The sequence below is a fragment of the Lacerta agilis genome, chromosome 3, assembly GCF_009819535.1.
Source record: "Lacerta agilis isolate rLacAgi1 chromosome 3, rLacAgi1.pri, whole genome shotgun sequence".
NCBI lineage: Eukaryota > Metazoa > Chordata > Lepidosauria > Squamata > Lacertidae > Lacerta > Lacerta agilis.
Window position 1 is genome coordinate 73,034,498 of NC_046314.1, and position 23,137 is coordinate 73,057,634.

The following is a 23,137-nucleotide window of genomic DNA, read 5'->3' on the forward strand; positions in this document are numbered from 1 at the left end:
TTAGGAAAGGAAAATCTGAAAAGGTGAAAGATTGCAAACCAATGATTTAATACAATGTGCAACTTTCTAATATTGTGTGTTTACCTAAAATGGCTTACTAAACTGTATTTTACCTCCATGGAAAGTACAGCCACTTGTGCTTGTGATTAGTATGTGTAAATGTGCATGTTGTATACTTATTGTTTTATGTGAACCACTTTTATTTGAAGCAGTATATAAATAAGCCAACATGTAAAAAAAAACCTACAAAATTATCTTACTGTAATATAAATACACAGAAAGTCCCCTTTTGTTAAAGTTCCTTAAAAATCTCCTTCACTTATAGTAAGTAACTGCATTTCCACAGAGAGGTCAGATCAAATTCAGTTGTATTTATGACAACAAACACTGCAATAAGACAACTCATAGGCACACAAGTTCAGACAAGGCATGCAATACCTACCCCTTGTTCGTCAAGTTTAAGCAGCTGTTCAGAAACTTTGGGTGAGTTAGAAGCTTGCCGTAGGCACTGAATGCTCAGTTCTGGTATTACATATTCCAATACTTCTTTAAGAGGTAAACCTCGTGCTGTGCCATGTCTAGCAGTAGATGGAATAGCATCTTCTAAAATGGCCCCCCTCAACGTGGTAAGCTACAGCGAGAGTATAAGTCTTACTAAATGTTTATCATTGTAACACAATCTTCAACAAGGAAAAGGAAGATACAAACTCTATTAAGCTGTTACTGCCTGAACCTGTGTAGGGAGAAGTAGGAACATGCATGCTAACCTTACCCCCAACTTTGCTATGCTGAATGGGAAGGTTTGACAGGGTCTTAAGTGCATTTGACTGAACTTATATAGAACTGCACTATCAAGGATTGTGAAGAGTATTCTAAATGCATTCATCTAGCACATGGTGCTAGGTTGGGGAACCTACACGAGCTTGAGCAATAATGCTTGAGCATGGCTACACTTATGCTTAATTTACTGTGGTGCTGGGCAACAGCAATTAGCAAAACTTCAATATTCAACTAAACACACACATTGAAAAGAATAAAATAAGTAGAAGGGTTAACAGTCAGAATCAGGTGTCTATTGAAGCATGTTCACAAGCAGTATATTTTCAACAATAGCACTTGGAGGTTAGCATGAAAAGATCACTTTGGGCTCAGTTTCCAGCCCCCTAGAAGGTTTTATATAAACTTCATAAACTGCATCAGCAAACTATATGGCAAAATGCATCCTTTAATTCTATGTATGCTAGCTAATGTAAGATCTGAGAAACTTTTTACAAAGATTTATCACAAATGTCATACACAGCCACTCCCATGATTAATTAACAAGAGAAAGAAAACTGAACTGAAAAACTACCTATAACTGAAATTGACGGTGGACAACCAGATTTTGGTATGTGTTTTGTTAAAGCTGCCTAAGAAAGTACATGAGGCTTAATTAGCATCCCTCCTACGACTTCAGATGCTATTATTTTTTAAACCTTGAACATGATGCCATTCTTTTACAACAAATTACCCTGCTGTGCTTGACATAGTTAATACACGGAAAAAATTAATAGCTAGAACATCCAATGACACAAAATAAAATAGACATTTAAAGTATTTTGTTAAAGAAGAGGAATTCTATGTCACATTCCCTCTCTCCCTTCCCCCTCTCAAAACATTATTCCTTTCCACTCTCTTCCCAAGCCTGCTTATACTTTTATAATCCTCTTCTGTCAAGCATCTGCAGCCATACTTATCTTCTGCACTCTCAGGCTCACCATCTGTTTATTTTTGAAAAGTGTACCCATTTCCTTCATTCCTCAATAGGGAAAATGAATTTCTGACATAAGAACTGCTAGGCTCCAATATGTTTTGATTCTACACGAACCATCATATTCTATCTATCTATAAGCACATCCACAAAATACAGGTAATGTAAAACTACTGCAATCCTATACACACACACATGGGACTAAAACCCTTTGATTTAGTGGGACTTTATAACAGAATTTACCAATGTTTTTAGAGGTATCAGACAACTTGAAAATGAAATACAGAATGACACAAAACCAATAGCAATTACAAAATTGAAAAGGGATTTGAACGCAAATGGCAAGAGTACAGAAAATCACAATAATTCTTGAGGTCAAACCCAGTGGAACACAGATTTGGAAACATAAACAGACGTTCCTCACAGGTGGCACTTTACAAAGGACTTCCCACTGTTACCCCATGAACAGAACCAAGATAATCATTGAAATTAGGGTTACAGTACATAAAATAGGAAGGAAAAAACAGAGATTGTGGGTGGGTAGAGTTGCTGGATTATACTGGCAAGATCACACGTGTGTGTGTGTGTGTGTGTGTGTGTGTGTGTACTTCTTTCCCTAGAAAAGTGTTTGTGTTTCATCTGTGTCATTCTGAATGTTAACTTTCTCCAGAATTCTGTAATAGATAGGTGCTGTATGAAAGACTAGGGCATATTTGCCCAAATTAATCTCACTCTTTGCTGGCTATATTCAGTCGTAATTATTACCAAACCCTGGAGCAGGTACACAGCAGTCCCCTTTCTCCTGCCAATTCCATAGATCACTCTGAAACCTGGGCACACAAGAACATGGCCTAATGTTGATCAGCTTGTGATGCAGGGACAAGCTTTTTCATTGGTGGCACCAGAATTCTGGAATGCATTCCCTGCTGAAATCTATATTGGCATGTCACCAGCTTTTGAAGATGCACCTGCTTGCACAAGCATTATCTTGATTTCTTGACCTGATTCTCTTGTTTTAATTGCTGTGCTGTTTTAATGTGATTGTTTTATTGCGTATTTTAATTATGATATATCTTAAATTATTCTGTACTTTATCAATGTTTTATAAACAACTAACAAACATCTTAGAAGTCATCAGGACCTTAAGAAGTATATAAATCAAGAACAGTAATTAAAGACTATATTTCTTACAATCTAGACTGGGCAAAATAAGTTTACTCTCTATCAGAACAGAGTAACATCACCAGACTGTCAGGCAGCAAAAAGCATGTATCACTCACTCTTAGTAATAAACAGGGGGAATCACCCATAGCTCCCATCCATCTAGTGTGCTAAACCAAGATGTATACATCTAATTTACACCAAACTGCTAAACAGGAAGGAAACAGATAATTATTTATAATTCTGTGGTTTTCTTTTAACCGCAGTGGCACTTTCTCCAGCCACTGCAGCTTATGGGAATTGCTGCCAGTAATTGCCTGTTTCTCCTTGCAAGTGCCTACATGTCCACATGCAGAAATAGAAATGGGATTCTGCCTTCTCAAGAGAACTTCACTTTCTCTTCTTCTCTCATGCACCCCTCAAATCTGCTCCAGAAGATAGGGGACCCTCTGGAGCAGATTTCATGAGGTAGGAGAAGGGGAAGTTCTGTTGTGTGAGCAGAGCAGAAGTCAGCTCACATGATACTGAATATATCTATCTTAAATGTGGAATGAAAGCTCTGTGAATTTATTATTTCTCTTTGACTACCTGTCACTACATTCTGGAGCAGTGTGGAAACCAGGGGCATTGCCAGGGGGTAATCCACAGGGCCCAAGTGAGAGTATTTTGCACTAGTCCCCAGACTTCTGACCCTTTCCCCTTCTTTTAATTATTTTTTTAAAGCAAACTTTGTTCACAGGGCAGCAGGGCACGTTGCAGCACTAGTAAAAACTCCTGGGCACCTGCCATGTCCCAGGCTTTAGCATCATGTTCCCATCTTTAAAATAGACTAATTTTCCTAAGTTATCTGTTTTGTACATCCAGTATTTTCCTGCACATCTGATATTCTTTTAATCTGGGGTTGCCAGGTATTATGTGTGGATGGCACTGAGTTTTTAAAACGACATGTAAGCATGTGTGTGTGAAACAGAGACAAATTGTTGTTGTTGTTGTTGTTGTTGTTGTTCTGTGCACACATAAGTCCCAAGGTATGGTCTGGCCATTAATTTGCTGAAACTAAGCTGGTTAGTGCCTCAGTGGGAAATTGCTTGGAAACCACATTTATGCTACCTTGGGCTCTATTACTGAAGGAAGGCAGAACAGGAGAAAAAATACAAGCAAACACCTGCTCTTACCAATAGATTACAGATAGGACAGAGGGCATAATACAGTATACATTGCCCAGAAAATCCTCATGGCACCTTCATAGCTCAGAATAAGCCCTGTCAGCAACCCCAGCATTTATTTTTCCCATCTGAAAGTCTATTTAAATTTGCTTCTATGCATATAAATAAGCATATGCAAACTTTATGCAAATTTGTGCCACAGGACTGTGTCCCAAGTCCTTTAACTACCTATCAACACCCCTGGCGGAAACCCTACCTCACTTGTTCTGAACACTACACGGTAGTTGAACTGTGAACCTTCTTTCTCTTTTGCATCTTCAAACTTCTCCCTTCTGATGCTGACTGCTACTGGTCCTAAATTTTCATCTGTTCCAAAGTAGTTTTGATGCTCTGTTGTACATAAAGAGGAGAAGACAATAATGAAATATTAGACTGACAAATTCCTGTTTGTTTGTCAGATAAACGTTACTGGTTGAGATTGGAAAGTCCCTCAGACCTATTTGTTTACACTTTTATTATGTCTTATGTGCAGGCAGGACAATGAACCTAAAAGCATAATAAGTGTATTGCAAATTAGGACATCTGTATACAGCATAGATCTGTATTATAGCTGAAAACTGTCAGCCATTTTTAAAAATGCAAATAACTAAAATATTTTTTTTCCATACACATTAGTTTATAACCCATTCTGCAGCATACTGGGATGCCAGGGCAAGAAATACTTTGTTAGAAATTAGTCTTGTATATTTTGGCACACATGAAATTATGGCAATCCACAGATCAGGTTCTCTTAAAACAAGATTTCCTCACCTTCCAAATGAGGCAACTGTAATTTCAACTATATTAGAAGTAAATTAACTCTTTTGCAAGAAAACTCACATTTCTAAATGCACGCACAAAGTACAATCCAACCTAAGTTAAGCATATTTAAGCCCTATTGATTTAAGGTGTGGGAAGGGAACTTCCAAACTGTGTGCCAAACTATAATTAAGATTAATAATTAATTATAATTAAGATTAATAATTAAAATCTCCCCATCTGGCCCACTAGCTCCTGACAGTTCCTTTGCTGGAGCAAGGCATGCTCCCAATCAACTAGCAAGTGATGGTAAGGAGGAGTGTGCCTTGCTCAAAGAGGAAGAAGCAGTTTCCATTCAATGAAAACCAACTCTCCCTACCAGCACTGCTCTTTGAAGCTGCCCCATGTTGTTCCTTTCCACCTCTCACATCAGGGGTGGAAAGATGCAGCACAGAGAGGCTTGCAAAGCAGAGAGCTGGCAACACTGCTTGCACTGCAGTTCCCAAGCTTGGGAAACCAAGCAAGGAATTTGGACAGGTAGGTGGGACAATCCACCCATCAATCTTCTGATGTCATAATACTGACATGTGAATGGCAGGTGAGTTGCCCTGCTGGATCATGTCCATGGCCCATCTAGTGCAGCAGCTTGTTCTTACAGTGGCCAACGAGGTACCCATTGATAGCCTGAAAACAAGAGCTGAGCACAACAGAACTCTGCCCTGCCCCCTGCGGTTTCCAGCAACTGGTATTCAGAAGCATACTGCCTATGGCCATGGACACAGAATAAGGAAGAAAATCAAGTACATCATTAATACCCTCACCAAAGTAAGTGGTATTTAAATGTCCTTAACTCTGGCTGGATTGCGTTTGTAATATTTATTTAGAAAGGAATCCAAACTTCCCTTCTTCCCTAGCAGCAGAAGTTTGGTGGAGTGGGGCAACCTGGAACTGGGGAAGAGCTTAGAGCCAATGCCACCCCCCCCAACATTTAGAGGACAAAAAGGGGGAGCACCACAACAGCAGAATGATGCTGTTGTCTTTCTCCAGGCACTGGCCATTGGGAGGATGACAAAGCTGGTGAAGGGACACTTCTGCCCAGTCCAATCCACCTCTGATGCAAAGTGGGGGTTTGATTGCTCTGCCAGATTCTTAAAAATACCGGTATTCTATGTCAATGTTCCTTTGATATTGATATTTTTAGATGCAAGTGTTTCAGTATCTAAGTTGTTATTCAGCACCCTACGGCACTTGAAAGACTAAAAAATAAATTATGGCATAAGCTTTTGTGGACTATAGTCTTCTTCATCAGACGCATGAAGTGTTTCCCTGAGCTGCAGGTACATATACAACTCAGCAAAACAAATTTGATGAAGTGGACTGTCTGTTTTCTTAAATAGCAGTCCAACAAGTCATACATGCAGCACATTGCCTTTAAAACTGAGACAGTGCCAAGAAATGTACTGATATGGCATTCAAAGGAGAAAGAAGTGAAACATTCCATTGGACTACGGCAAGCCCCTTGCATCAACCTTCATAGCTCTTTGAAACCAAGGCTTAATTCTCTACACACAGGGCTCGTTACAATTCATATTTATCATCATAGTAATGCCATTAATAAGGTGAGCCTGAGTAGCATCTAACTTTCTGGCTAAGCAGAGTTCTTATTTGCATCTTCCAAGCCTCTACAAAATTTGGTCAAGACCTATGTGTATTCAAAACTAGCTAACAACCTTTTAAGTTTGATAAGAAGGGTAGGAGATGTCAAGTTCTAATCCTTCCTGCAACCTAATTTTCCTACTCTGATTGAATGACTGAGGGAGGACACAGACTTTTGGGTGAGAAAGAACAAGGGATGCAAATCCTCCCACTCCCTCAAACCCTACATGTTAAGGAAAAGTGCAGTCAGAATGGGAACTCCACATTGCCTAGAGCCTCCTAAAATATATTCCTAGGAAAGGACTAAAGCGAAGGGGGAGAAGAAGCTGTTCTGGGGAGGGGGGGTTGAATATTGCTTCCCCTATTAGATTCCTCATGGTAGAAGTTGAGGTGCCCACTGTCTGCAGGTTTTGTCCAACTTATTTTTTTCTTACACAAAGTGAATAGCTGCTATTCACTTATATGGAAGTAAGAGATGACATACATGGATGAGCACAGTTCTTAAGAGGATAGTTAAACTGAGTGCAGTAAATGTCATTGTGACTATTTTCATAGGCTAATCAAATGTGCTTTAAACATTTTCATAACTGACACGACTGTATACATAGTTTCTATTAAGAAAGTAGGTTTTAGTTTATACAGATTATATTCCAACACATTTTTTAAAAAAAGAATCTAATATAAAGAATTCCCACATTTTTGGATGGCAAATAGACAGAATTTTCTTTTTGCCAAATCTGACCATTTCTACACATGCAAGTTCCCAAATCAAGCAATTATTTGTTTAATAACATGCCTCTTTTAAAAAGTGATAAAAAATAATCTGAATATATTATCCTTCTAGCTTTGCCTTCACTGGCAGTAGGAGTGGGAAATTTAATTCCCATTTCTTCTTTGAACTTACTTCAAGAGTATTCATAGAACCTTACTTTTCAATTTTTTGAATTTTAAATGTTTTCCTCTACTTACTGTTTTATATTTTCCATTCTGAATTGTTGCTTTTAGCTTATGATTGCACATTTTAATTAATTATTTTGAAATTTTGAAAGCTGTCATGGAAACATACTTGAAGCATGGGGCAAAAATGGCTAAAACTAATAAAAATTATTTACTAGTTACTTTACAGTCTTGCTTGAGTACCTTTCTCAAACCTGTCCTCCTTTGACGAGTCCTAACTGATATATCATTTTCTGGTGCATTCCTTTTGTCCTTCAGAGTCCACACAGCTCAAATTATCTTAGGCTGTGAATAAATGCCATTGAACTCATTGGGACTTACTTCTAGAAAACATTATATGATCCTGCTGTTATTCTTTCAGCTATTTCCAAACCCTCCTGTGCTTTTATTGTGCTGTCCACCTGGCTGTACTACTACTTCCCTTTCTGAGCTGATGGATATGGCATTGGAGAGCCCTTTTACAGCAATGTTGGAAGACTTCAACATCCATGCTGAGGCTGTCTCCAATGGGCTGGCTTGGGCCTTCAAGGTTCAGAAGAGCTTCAGTTTTCTGTGAAAGGTTTATAGCATTGTATCTTGTCTGGTCCAGAGGCACCCTAAAACCTTTCAATCTCCCATGGGGTTTCTGTCTACATTCTGTTGTCCATCACAGAGGAAGGATTATGTTCTTAATGTATTTCATCTAACACCACATACCTTGAATAAGAATCGACATTAGAAGTTATTTCATAGTCTATACATACCATACAAACATTTAATAATAAATAAAAATATCTGCTTCCACTCAAAGCTAAGTAGAGGCAGGTATTTATTATACTGTATACCTAAATTTTATCACACTTTGTTTTAAAACCTAGATTTTGTCCAATTCTCAAAGCAGCAGCCCCCTAATACGTATTACATTAGACAATTACAATTCTGCATTGTAGCTTCTGTAAATATGAAATTGGTAAGAATGGCCCCTAAAATATGAAAAAATAGTTTGAATATTTTTATAAATATGCTCAGAAACAAAGAAACAGCATGTGAATGCACATGCACAACATACTACTGAATGACTCTTAACAACAAGAATACACTCAGGGGAATACACTCATTGTACCAAAACTAGATGGAAGATGGAACACTTTATACAAAATATGGTTTAATGCTTTTTTTACCCAAAAGCAATTCCTTCAAGGGCCACATGCCAGTGGTTGACATGGCCAATGCATGTCAATGTGCACGCACATTCCTAGAAAAACACTACACATAAAGCACACTCAGACCCTCCCTGCCCATGTACATACATTCCTTAGATATGTGGGCACACAGCCCACAAACATGGTCATACACAAAATACACAGGGACAGATATGCATGCGCACACATTTTAACCGTCTCCACTCAAATGCTGGGGTAGGTGGAAATGCTGCCATTTATTTTTAAAGAGCAGGCACCAGACTCTTCCTCTGATCTGAGTGTTCTACTGCTTAGCACCAAGACTGAAGATAAAATCTCTCTCCCTGCCCTTTAGAAAAGATCTTTAGAGAAGAGTTAGTTCTTTAAAGAGTAGATAGAGCTCTATCTCCTGATCAGATTGAGAGAAAGTTGCAGGTGCTGGCACTACTTCTTGTGCCTTGGCAGGCCAGATCCAGATCATGGGTTAATCACACTTTATGCACTTCATAAAGTTAAAACGCAGCATTTTGAGTATTTTTAAACGTATCTGTAGCAATAATTAAACCCTTGATTGCACTAAGTATAGAGTTTAAAACTCATCACATTACCCTCACATGTATTAGGTGCTTATGAAATTAACTGGTTTACAGTGTTTGTATAAAATACTAGTTAGAGAATAAGAGCATATCACTTATGGCATTTTGATGGAGGACAGTTTTTTGTACTTGTAAACAATGATGCTACAACCACTGACAGTGCGATACTCTCCTAAAGAATATTTCTCACAGTCCTAACTCCTTTAATCTTGTAGTTCCGAATAGGAGACCAGATTATGGTTTTTATTAAATATGTCAAAGCATATGTAAGAACGTGACACCAAAGTCAGAGAAACACAACCCCAATAGTAAATCATTAATATTAAATAAGTAGGTTGGGGCTTTCAATACTTTAAGGAGGGCCATAATGATGCCCTCCAAGACACATATTAAAAAAGCAGAGCTTCATTTTACATTAGATATTTTCACATCTCACAACACTACCCACAAGTTCAGCAAATGATCTGAAACCTTTGGGAGCAAGAGATTCCAGAAAAAAAATTGCTTACCTTTTCCATAGAAAAACTTTCTATAGTAATATGCACCAAGATCAATGTGCTCGATGATGTAACGTTTCACTTTCTCCCTGTGGATTGGTTGATTCTCCCTGGGTACTTCCAGCACCGAAACACCGGCATTCGTGCAATGTGAACTTAGCGAAGACTCAAAAGAACAACTATCTCCTGCACAAAAAGAGGCTGAGTTTGCCCTAGAGAGCGCAATCCGCCTATCACCTTCCCCACCAGTTTCATTCCTGAAATAAGGACAGTTCAGTACTAGGTCATTACTTTTCCCATCACCTTCATCAGCATCTAAGTTCTCTTTTGAATTGAGATCCTCTTTACTCCCCATAGGAGATTCACAGCTTCCAAGCTGTCCGGCTACTGTTGAAGTTTGTGATGCAGCAGATGCCCCAGTGGTTATATTTTTTCTTTTCCCCACATTAATTCTGGTAACCATTGCTTCATTAATGTTAAACAGAATGCTCTGGACATCATAATGTGCAAAACATTTCTGACAATTCCAAGGATGAATATTTTTATCAAGTCTACTTTCTTCTAGTTCAGATGAGAATTTAAGAGTTTCATGTTCACTTTTAGCAGTCCGTAATTTTCTAAAGAGTGATGTTTCTACAGATTCTGACTTCAATCTCCATTTGAAAGATTTGTCCCGGTCTCTACCAATTAGCAGGGCACTATCCATGTAGTCAAGTCCAGAAATTCTTACAAATTCTCCTCTGGAAATCTGTGCTGCAGCATGGAGACTTGGAGAAATCGTCGGATCACAGTGAAAAAATTCAGGAAATCCAAACGGCATGTGTGTTTTATGCTCAAAGTTTTCCACCCTGTAGCCTCGAAGCATTGCAAAAAAATTCTCACCAGACAAACCTTGTCTGTCAATTGATGAAGTGCTTCCATATTCCCTATGGAGAGATGCTCCTGTATTTGGATTAACAGCATTCTGGTCTAGTACATCCTCTGTGTCAATGTCACTGATTGTAACATCACTGTTGCTTCTTTGTCTTATAGGGTGAAGCCCTCTGTGTGGTGAATGGAGAAAAATGTCTCCTAATGCATACTTTGCCTCTGCAAATTCTATATCAAGGGGTTCTTTTTGCTGCCCCTCATTCTGGTCACCATTTGCTGACCCAGCACCGTCATAACTAACTTGAGGTCTACTTTCCCATGTAGCTTTGCTTAATTCCTTGGTACAATCTTTCTTAGGAGGCCATTCAGATACTCTGGCTCGGACACCCATTTTAGGCATAGCTGGGGCACCATTGGCTGGGTTGCTGCTTTCACCTTTGTTGGTTGCACTTAGAGAAGAAGGGGGGCCCATATTACCATTTAGAGCCTTAAATTTTCTTGCAAAATAGTCATCAGACTGCATAATTCTTGCTGATTCCTTAAACTTTAAGGAAGTTCTGCTGGATTTGTGTTTTTCTTCCTGTGATACGTGATCACTCATATCCAAGCAACGGGAAGGGAATGCAAAGCCTTATCTTCAAGAGCAGTGCTGTTGGCCTGACATTTCCATTATTTATGAAGTGAGGTAAGAAAGAGTTACAGTGTCTGTGTGTATCAAAAGATCTTTCAGGTTGCCATTCCAGAAGGTAGTTCAGTAGGACTCATTTCTGGGTCTGCATTTTATAACTTCGGATCAAGATCAAGTTGATAGCAATTCACTTTTACTCCACATACCTGCCAAACAAAAGGGAAGAAGAAATCAATTAACACATAGTCTATTAAAAATGTAGAGCCTTACTCTAAAACACCACCGGCAGCAGAACCATCTCCTATACATAAGAAATTAATTTAAACAAAGAAGAACTCCATTTGGACTGATTTATGTCCCAATATGACACATTCAAAATTATAAAAAGGTATAGACAATTATCTTCCATATCAGGGTCCCACAATATTGGCCCTTCTAGCTGTGACAAGCTGCCAACTCATGGCTTTAGTAGCCCTGAAGCAACTTTGTATATTCAGCTATTTGTACAGTGGACACTTGGGTTGCAAACGTGATCCATGCGGGAGGCACATTTGCAACATGCAGCACCGCGCCTGCGCACGCGCGGGTCGCAATTCAGTGCTTCTGCACATGCACAAGTGCCGAATCCTGGAAGTAACCTGTTCTGGTACTTCCGGGTTCAGGACGGTGCACAACCTGAAGCGGCCGTACCCGAGGTATGACTGTAGTTCAAAATGCACAATTTTAGAGAGCCCTGCAATAATCTTTTTAGTAGTAGCATAGGGGTGGGAATTATGGTGCTGGAGGAGACTCTTGAGAATCCCATGGACTGCAAGAAGATCAAACCTATCCATTCTCAAAGAAATCAGCCCTGAATGCTCACTAGAAGGACAGATCCTGAAGTTGAGGCTCCAGTACTTTGGCCACCTCATGAGAAGGGAAGACTCCCTAGAAAAGACCCTGATGTTGGGAAAGATGGAGGGCACAAGGAGAAGGGGACGACAGAGGATGAGATGGTTGGACAGTGTTCTCGAAGCTACTAACATGAGTTTGGCCAAACTGCGAGAGGTAGTGAAGGATAGGCGTGCCTGGCGTGCTCTGGTCCATGGGGTCACAAAGAGTCGGACACGACTGAACAACAACAACAGGAGTGGGATACAACAGAACAAACTTTAAAGAAATACCCAATCACTTATATTTCACACAAACCAGGTCTGCACATCACACTAAACCAAACCTTGGCTTAACATGACTGCTCAAGCTACAGCATGTGGCTAGTGACAAGAGAGTTTAACCAAGAGCCCAAGTTCAGATAAAAAGCCAAGTCAAGCCTATGGCATGGCAGTAAAAAGAACCAGGGAGGATCAAAATGACTTTGAGCTCCTCTACAGGATCCCTTTGCAATTTCACTTTGGCTTACAATGTAATGGTTACTGATTCCTGTTCTTAGTAGAAAATGGTACTGTACCTGAACAGTTAGAGTTCTAGATTGTCAGAATAGGGGTGTTTCCAATACTGTAAAGAAGGCTGACACTGCAGAGACTTCAGCTGACTACAGTTATTTGTAGCTACATCCTTTGCTTCTCATTCTGTAGATAATGTTATTTATGAATGAAACCAGACTGTATGTTGTCTTTTTTTAGCAGTATATTTTCTGCATGATTTCAGCATGAGGTATAATGATGATATAATATTTTATGCAGAGATAATGGGTTGGCCCAGTCAATTTAACAAAGCAGTGATAGATTGGACTGATTAAGCAAGATTCAGTTCCCCTCACCCACTCATTTGCTGCTGCCTGCCACCTCTGTGGCTTCCTCCTCCACGGTCTTTGCCTCCTATCTGGCTGGCATGGCCTTGGGAGAAGTCACTGCAGTCTCCAGCTCCTTCACAAACGTGCTTCCGGAAGCCAGTTTCCAGAAGTCCCACAACAGAAGGAGAAAGAAGAGTGGTGACGTGCAGGGGCAAGGTAGGCTTTGCTTCTGTTTTATGGTCCTGTACTCTGGTGTGAGCCAACTGACTCGCGCCATAGGGAGAGATGAAAAAACATCCATCTTTTGGTCCCATGTTCTGGCAGGGTCAGAGCACAGGAGCCAGAAAGGGACATCTAGGATTGGGATCAGAAGCCAGGACAGCTTCTGTCAATCCAGGATGTCTCACTTAAAATGGGACAGTTGCACCGTATATGATTCAGGGAAGGAGAATACAAACTTTTGATTTTTAAATCCTAGTCCATTTCCTATGAAAATGTCTAAAAAGACTTATTGCTTGTCTTCTCCAACATTTCAGAAGCATTATGTACTACAAAAGTACTGTATACCTATAAAACTACCTGCAGCTAAGAAGTTTTGTAATGTACATAGTCTTCTTGCATCAGTAGCAGAAGAAGCTACTAGATTCAAAACCTTGCTCAGCTTGAAAGATACCAATTGGCCTTCAGACACAATGCTAAGACAAACCATGGCTTAGACCCAGGTGACATGGTGGCAGCAGAACTAAGGCAGGAGCAATGCAGCTGCAACCTTTGGCCTGGAAATATGCACATTTAGTTGTTGGTGCTAAATCATGTTTTGGCTTAGCATTATGTGTGGCAGGCTCAGTGGTTTTTTTGTTTGTTTTTTAGTTACATAGCTCTTTTAATGACTATCTGGAATAGAAAGATTTGGGAGTATACAGGTAGAAGCAAATCAAAATTATAGTCTTAACCTTAATGGGGTTCCATTTATATTATGTAACAAAAAGGTTTCTTCTTCTATCAGAAACACTATTACATTAAATTATCTTAGTGATTAAAATTATTTTACAGACAGAGAATAAAAGTACAATGAATATTCCATAATGAATTGATACTGTGTAACATACATTCACTACATATAAAATTATATCAGTACATAATACAGACTCAAGATTATCCAGCTAAATATAAAGTAAAGTAAAATGACTGCACCTAAGACTTAGCTGGGAAGCACACAGCTGCTGAATAATTTGTACTCCAACATCCTCCCCAGACAAAACGACTGGAGTACAATCTAATAATTAGAACACAGAAGATGAAGGGGTAGAGTAGTAGACCATGACATCAACTTATCTGCTTTACAGAATCAAATGTTTGGAAACACATCTAAACTGGCCCACTAGAACTTCAGAAATTCTAAATAAATGTCTGCTGATAAAGGAACAGCAAGGGAGGATACATTTTAAAATTAAATCCATAAATGAGAATCCATTTCTAAGAATGCACAAAATAAGAGAAATCCTTTCCTGCCAACCTGAGAAGAAGAAGAAGAAGAAGAAGAAGAAGAAGAAGAAGAAGAAGAAGAAGAAGAAGAAGAAGAAGAAGAGTTTGGATTTGATATCCCGCTTTTCACTACCCGAAGGAGTCTCAAAGCGGCTAACATTCTCCTTTCCCTTCCTCCCCCACAACAAACACTCTGTGAGGTGAGTGGGGCTGAGAGACTTCAGAGAAGTGTGACTAGCCCAAGGTCACCCAGCAGCTGCATGTGGAGGAGTGGAGACGCGAACCCGGTTCCCCAGATAACGAGTCTGCCGCTCTTAACCACTACACCACACAAATATAGATCTGTAAACATGCAAAATTATGAGCCATTATAGCACCTAGCAATTCCTAGAGTTCCCTGGGAAGAGTGACTGGAAGAACTGCAGTTGCTTATGGAAACAGAGGTCTCCTAACAACTCTCAGCACCCTTAACAAACGAGAGTTCCCAGGATTCTTTGGGGGAAGCCATAACTGCTTAAAGTGGCATGATACTGTTTTAAATGTATAGTGCAGGTGAGGCCATAGATCTGTTAAGAAGCAGCTTTCTAAAAAGAACTATCATGCTCATGACAAAACAATAAAGGGGCAAAACTTGCAAAGAGGGATCCTTAATGTTGAGAGACCTTTGCTAAATAAAAGGTCTGCTTACTGGCTCACTTTTAAGATCTGTCAAATTGGTGGGATTCAGAGACAGAGACTTCAAAGTACAGTGGTCTCCACTTTATGGATCTCCCTCTCAAGGGATGTGCGGTGTTCAAAAAGACAAACTTTCATGTGGTTTTTAACACATGTTATTTTATTGTATATACTTTTTTATTGCTGTGGCTTTAGAAACTATTCTGCACTGCCTAAATTATATTTTAATGTATTCCTGTTTGTTTGTGCAATTGAATGTTTGAAACACCATGTTACATTATTGCAATTTTATGTTTATATTGTAGTTCACTGCCTTGGATAGACGTAATTCTAAGCAAATAGCTACCGGTACATGGAAAGGTAATGGAGGGCTATTAAGTCCTGTGTGAAGCCTCCAGCCAATGAAAAGGAACGTCTCAGCTGCAGTTCTAGTGCTCTAGTGGGGAAACAACCTTTATTTCACTTCAAGGCAGGGTGGGTGCAGAGATTTACTGGAGTCCTGTTACCATGCATCCTCCAAAATTTTAAACCACAATATCAGGCTACATATTTCCTAGCTAATTTGTTCAGATTGCATTCAAAATTGCCTTACATCTTTGCTTCAAAATTTTAAAAAGGCAGTGCACAAACAGCAAACTTCCTGTTTAAAATTACATTCATTTAACTGTGTAAATCCCGTTCATAAACTATGAATAGGGACGGTTATGAGATCTATAAGCTTCAACTTCAACCACTAATGTAAAAAGTTAAGAAGATTTTAAGACTCAAAATAGATGCACCTATTTTGCAGCTAATTTCCCCAAACTATTCTAAAATCAATTTCACCAGCAATGTAGCCTCAACACAATGAGCTGATCTCCGTAAAAGAACATTTCCTTCCGTTCATACAGCAAGCATCCTGCAAATAAACAATTTCCCATTCTGCTAACTGATTGCTTTTGTTTACATACAGGAAACACAACTGGCAGCAAGAGCAGAAAGTGTTTCATTTCCTATCATACTGATGTGTACACGAAGCAGGTATTACAGTAGCAGATACTGCTATGTTTGATGTTCTGTTTCAGAAGAGGCATGCTGATTAATGGCAATGTATTTGAGGACACAGAATGCTGCACTGGGGTGGGAAGAGTTATTTAACCCATCGATTAAAAACTTCACTTATTTCATTTGCCTGAGGGACAAAATAATACAAAATATACTGCAGTATTATGCAGAGGAGGGAGCCTAAGCCTCCCTTATTTTATCTCTCCACTTTCCATTGCTTCCAAGGAGACCTTCTAGGCCAGGCCAACAAATGCCTAAAGAAACAAAGTATGATGGGGGAGGGCGGGAGGAAAGACAAGGTACCTTTCTCTATTTGCACTCATTTTTAATATAAAAATCAGCCTTTCATGCTATCACTCCAATTTAATGTGGCAGCCTGAGTCACATCTAGTGCTGATAACACATCTAAAATGAGCATTTCCTTGCTTCCCATTAGCCCTCAAACTATTCTTACCATAGTGAGGACAAACAACTGTAAGGATTTACAAGGATTCTTAACTTTGTCGTGTCCCTTATAATCCTAAGCATCTTCAAATGGTTAGCCAGCCAACAGCTCAGGAACTGAATAAATTCAATAGATGCATACTAAGGCTGAGTTCAGAGCAGGAACTCGGTATGCAGAAAGGTCTGCTGCACACTTGAGAACCATGGACACTGTGGCAAGATGCATTTAACAGTGACGGGAACACTGTAAAGTATACACATGAGGAGCTCTGCCATAGTGGCTCATGTTTAAGAATTCTTTAACATGGATTCACTCAAATACTTGGCTTGTCCTCTCTCACCTCTCTTACCTAGTGCTTTCTACAATGTATTTCAGTTCCTTAATTTCACAATAATATGTATAACTTGACCTGTAGTGTGCAGCTGTTATCTGTTCTACATGAACTTCTTTCTTCTGCTTGTGGCCCATCTGTTCTCCGATTGTGGTGGCCTTGATTCACTATTCTCCCATAGGCAGGACATCAACACAACATCACACTCCCCCCCCCCACTTGTGGTTTCCAGCAACTGACATTCAGGGCCATATTGCCTCCAGTACTGGAGGAGGCAACCAATAGCCTTATTCTCCATGAACTTTTCTTTTAAAGGTGAGTACCGGTAGTTTAGTGGAAATCACTACATCTTGTGGGAACAATTTCCAGTTTAACTGAATGAAGTACTTTTTTTCATCTGTCATAAATCTTCCAACATGCAGCTTCATTGGATGCCCCCCCCCACTCTACTTTTATGGGAGGTGGGGACTTCTGTCCATCCACTTTTTCAACAGTATGCATACTTTTATACAACTCTCTCATGTCCAAATGTTGTAACCTTTCCTCATAGGAGAGTTGTTCCAATCCCTTGATCATATTGGCTGCCTTAATCTGAAACTTCTCCAACTCTACATCTTTTTTGGGGTCTTTTTTTGAGGTATGAAGACCAGAACTGAACACAGTATTCCAAGAGTGATTTCATGAAAGATTTGTATAATGGCATTATGATACTGATTGTTTTCTTTTCAATCCTTTTCCTAATTATCACTAACATGAAACTCACATTTCTATAGCTAAGTTGACATCTTCATTGATTTATCCACTACAACTCCAAGATCACTTTACTGCTCAAACCACTGCAAAGTCACATATCTGTGAAGTTAGGCTTTTTGCTCCAGTGTGCATCACTTTACATTTCCTTACATTTAATCACATTTTAATGCCCATTTACTCAGTTTGGAGATTTCATTTTGGATTCCTCAAAATCCCTTTTTGTTTTAACCACAAGACTAATCCTTATACAAATCACACTGATTCTTCATCAGCAAAACTTGTTCCTCAAGACTTGCTCAGTAATTTCCAGGAATAGATGTTAAGCTAACCAGCTTGCCATTTCTCAGATCACTCCTGGATCCTCCCTCCCTCTTTTAAAGTTGCATTGGCCTCTTTCCAGTCCTCAAGTATAGAGGCTAATCTTACAGACAAATTACACTGGGTTATATCCAATAATGTTGATCAGCTGACAGCAAGGCTTCTGTCAGAAGAATGGGGAGAATCGTTTTTTTCACAATTCCCCTCCACATTCCCCTTAAATTTGCTCAAGCTTACCCCTCCAGAGCAATTTTGGAGGAATTTGGGAGCTGCAGGGAGGAATGGGGTTCACTGAAAATTGTTTTTCTCCCCATTCTTCTGATAGACGTTTTGCTATCAGCTGACCAACACAGTTGGATATCTTCTAACAAAAGTATGGATCATAAGCAAGTTCATATTTGAGTTCTTTAAGAACTCTTGGGTGGGTGCCATCTTTCCTTACATAGTTGCCTAACTCACTTGTTGTCTTGATTCGTCATCACTGAGGCCGAGATGCTTCATCAGGTGAGGCTCCCCCTGTCCCCCAACATGCTTGGGCAGTGCCACAATCAAAAGACAACTGTAATCAGAAATATAAGGAATGATAAATATATGAATCAAGTACACTGACTGTTGCAATTGACCTGAAAAAGAGTTACAACAGTTGAATATTTAGTGGTGGTAACTGCAAGATTTGAGCCAAAATCATGCGTCAAAATCTTCTAGAACATAGATGGTCATTATTGAGTCAAGTAGCATTGTGAAAGCCATTAGTTAAGGATTTAGGGTAAAGCTTCTAGAAAGAAGCTGGTCAAGATCTTAAGCAAGCTACTAAGATTCAACACAGTCAGCACATCTCAGTAAATAATCATTCTACCATTCCCTATGTTTTTGAAGTACAGGCTGTGAGCACTAATAGCCAAAAGCAGCATAATCCACTAGGGCGTGTTGAATTTTTCATCTTTAAAAATCCTGATTTGAGGGGTGTTAAAAAGTTGTGGTATGATTAGGTAATTTGAAATATATTTTGGTTACTTGTAAATATTTAGGTCTTGCTTGGTAAATATCTATGTGAAAAGTTCCTACTTTTTAAATTTTTTTAAATTTTTCTGTCATTTAAACGTATATTTTATTCCCAAATTTTCATGAAAACAGATGTTGATAAGTGCCTAAAATTGATTACAAGATATTGTAGTTCTGTTATATATGTATTGTAGTTATCTGTATTATTAATATTGGGTATGTTTAGCCTGGAGAAGAGAAGGTTAAGGGGTGATATGATAGCCATGTTCAAATATATCAAAGGATGTCATATAGAGGAGGGAGAAAGGTTGTTTTCTGCTGCTCCAGAGAAGTGGACATGGGGCAATGGATTCAAACTACAAGAAAGAAGATTCCACCTAAACATTAGGAAGAACTTCCTGACAGTAAGAGCTGTTCGGCAGTGGAATTTGCTGCCAAGGAGTGTGATGGAGTCTCCTTCTTTGGAGGTCTTTAAGCGGAGGCCTGACAGCCATCTGTCAGGAATGCTTTGATGGTGTTTCCTGCTTGGCAGGGGGTTGGACTGGATGGCCCTTGTGGTCTCTTCCAACTCTATGATTCTATGATTATACAATGGTATGTGATTTCTTTTTTGCTTTCTACAACCAGTGATAACTGCTTCACTATGACTACAAAGAAGAGAACAAGGCAGGGAGCATTCACACATGTGAGCAACCTTATTGGAAGTGGAAGAGACATGTTGCCTTCGGAATTACCAACTTTGCGAGACATGTTAAGATATGGACTGTTGCTGAGAGAACAAAGTAGTGAGGATATGAGAAACTATCCAGCTGCCAGTGTTGCAAAAGACATATATCCTAAAGTACTTGAAAAATGGGAATGAGCAAACTGTTCTTTTGTTTTCCCTGTTGTGAATTCAAGAGTTACAGTATTAGCAAAGATTCAAGAAAGTTGAGAGCAAGCAAAAAACATATCTCTTGGAAGGGGCAAGTTAGATATTAAAGAAGCCTTTGCTTCAAAACTTGACAAGCTCTTTGACATTCTCAATTGCAAATGTGAAATCATTATGTGCTCAGAATTTGGCTGTGCTACACATTGCACAAAAGAAGCTCATATTAATTGTACATGCTCTAAAGACAAGAAGATCCCAGTGAAAGAACTTGCTTTCATTAAAGGCCAGAGAAACAAGATTGGTTCTATTGGACCACACCAAATTGGTTTGCCAGATTTTCCAGAACATAACAGACTGATAAAGAAGCAAAAGCGAGGAGAAGTTGAGAGAACAAGACTTGCTGATGCTGAATATAAAAAGGAATGCTTGCAGACTTCTTCACTTCCATCACATGAAGAAAGTTCCTCCAGGGTTGGAAATGAGGAAAAGGAATCTGATACAGAAGATGGAAGTGAATCAAATTATGATTTAGCAGCTCCTTCAACTTCTAATGGAGAGAAACAGTACAATACATTAGATATACCTAATATTACTAAGCAGAGCATCAGATACGGTGTTGGTCTTCATGCCACAGCTGCAATTACCACCGCTGCATTTATTGATACTGGCTTGATCACTGAAGAAAATACGAAACTTGTTGTTGACCACAATAAAGTAAAGAGAGCGCAGGAGAAATTGATGTCATCATTAGACAATGAATTTGAAGAAATTTGTAAGAAGGGTCAAATTGATTGCATATTTTTCGATGGTCGTGAAGATTCAACTAAAGTTATGCTGAAGGCTGAAAATTTAGAGCAGCAGTTTCCCAGTACTATGAAAGAACAACATTATTCAGTTTGTAGTGAGCCAGGTGGGAGATACCTTTATCACTTTACACCAGAGAAAAGCTCAAAGAATGAAAAACCAGCTGAAATAATTGCTGACAATTTACTGAATTTCATGAAAGAGAAAGGTATTGATAAAAAAATACAAGCAATTGGAGGTGATTCAACAAATATTAATACTGGCTGGGAAGGTGGCATCATGCACTGGGTAGAAGTCAAACTAGGCTGCAAACTTAACTGGCTAGTTTGTGCTCTTCACACCGAGTTACCTCTTCGCCATTTAATCACAGCCCTTGATGGGAAGACTTTGTCAAACAACAAGTGGACAGGTGACATTGGTAAAATGTTAGATGCAGCTACAGAGCTTGATATTAATCTTAAATTTCCAAAAATTTCAATTGGAGTACCTGTTATTGAACTCAGTGACAGTATTGTGAAGGATCTGTCAACCGATCAAGCGTATGGATATAGAATTACACAGGCCATAAGAGCAGGTAAACTTCCCAATAATGTGGCACTTCTTGAAATTGGACCAGTGAGCCATTCAAGGTGGCTTACAACAGCAAACAGACTTTGTCGCTTGTGGGTTTCCAAACATGCCTAAAAGGCAAAAACCTCAAGAATTTAAGGCTGATTGTAGAATACATCATTGGTGTGTACTATCCGTGTTGGTTCAATATCCAAGTAAAACATTTGTGGATAGAAGGCCCACATCATTTGTTGTTTCAATTGCAACAGCTTAGACTGCAAAACAAGGCTGTAGTAAATGCTGTTTTGCCGACTGTTAAGCATTCAGCGTGGTATGCATTTAGTGAAATGTTAATTCAGACACTGCTGTGCTCAAATAATAAGGAAGAAAGGAGAGCTGGAATTCAAAAGATCATCAATTTGAGAGGTGGCAATGATGATATATTTGGAGACCTTTCAGTACGTCAAAGGAAGATACCTTCTATAAACACCTCTGCTTCAAACTTATTGGAGTTGATAGACTGGTTTGATGGAGTTTATGAACCTCCATTAACATGCAAAATGACTTTGACAGAAATAAAGGAATTTATTGACAAGCCTATGCAAGTTCCTCAGTGGCCTTGTCATGGTCAAGGGATTGAAAGATGTGTGAAACAAGTCACAGAGGCTGCAGAGAGGCCAAGAAGCAGGTCGTCGGCTTTTGTCAAGAAATGAATCAAAACAGGGCTTGATGAAACTTGTTATTAATTCCAATTAATGTTATTCTTTTTTTTTTTTTACTATAATAGGACGTTATAAGATAAAGTGATGATATGTTGTTACAGCTGGAAATAAAATTTCTTTATATTTTCGCTTGTATAAAATGATTAAAAACTTTAACTTCGCTTCAAAATGCGAGTTTTTGGCTTTTTTTAGTGTATTTCAAACAAATCTCAATTTACCAAGCTAATCATAAAAATAATTGCAGATTTGGATTCCTCATGTGCAATTACATATTTTTAGACCCCCTCATTGAGCAAATTCACAAAATAAAATTTTTCGTCCTTAAATGACACGCCCTAATTAGACCATGGATGAGTGATAGTAACAGTGAACAGAACTCGCAATGCTACAACATTTTGCTTCAGATCTCTTGTATATTACAAACAAGCATAGTCTGAATATGTGTCTATGTAGCTAATTATTACTAAGCACAATTACATAAAACAATAAACTGAAAGTTTGTATGACTGTGAGAACATACAAAATAATCCTGTAGATGCCTTTCCTTTCAGTGAATTACTACACTGTTATACACAGCAGACAAAAAAATCTGTACTGTGTGTAGTTGAAACTAAGTGACCTTGGTCTAGCTGCTCAAGCATCAAACTACCTTTGTTGGATAGGAAGAAGTAGATGAAACAAAACAAAAAATAAAAAATTCCTTCCAGTAGCACATTAGAGACCAACTAAGTTTGTTATTGGTTTGAGCTTTCGTGTGCATGCACACTTCTTCAGATACTCTACTTCAGGAAGAAGTAGAGTAACTTTCCAACTGCCACAGCTTGTGATGAAAATACACAATCTGCAGCTGTTCAGCTACACTACCTTCCAAAATCAAGTGAATGCTAAAAATGCACACACACACCAGTACTTAATGTTATTTTTAAAAGCAGCTGTTATTTTGAAATGTCATTAACTCCTATAGTATTTATGCTATGCTTTAGAAAAAGCTATTTACAACTATAATTGTTGTCTTTTAAAATGGAAGCTAGTGATTAAATCACACCATATGAAACATATACAGAACACATCATCTTCTCACTGAAGTTTTTTTGAAGGCCATACTAAATGAATCTATTTAATGCAAATATCTATCATGATGATTTTAATGAAGCTTATAAATTTCTG

General features: G+C 38.8%; 1 protein-coding gene across 5 annotated transcripts in view; it reads right to left on the reverse strand.

Moving 5' to 3' along the window:
- SIPA1L2 (signal induced proliferation associated 1 like 2) overlaps positions 1 to 23,137 on the reverse strand; it is a 79,523-nt gene that overhangs the window by 48,007 nt on the left and 8,379 nt on the right. For all 5 annotated transcript variants that reach the window (XM_033144284.1, XM_033144283.1, XM_033144285.1 and 2 more), the window contains exons 2-4: positions 9,754 to 11,445; positions 4,334 to 4,467; positions 443 to 631 (exon numbers count right to left, since the gene is read on the reverse strand). In XM_033144284.1, the coding sequence (XP_033000175.1) occupies positions 443 to 631; positions 4,334 to 4,467; positions 9,754 to 11,212 (1,782 nt within the window). In that variant the 5' untranslated portion in view covers positions 11,213 to 11,445. The remainder of the gene's footprint in view (positions 1 to 442; positions 632 to 4,333; positions 4,468 to 9,753; positions 11,446 to 23,137) is intronic.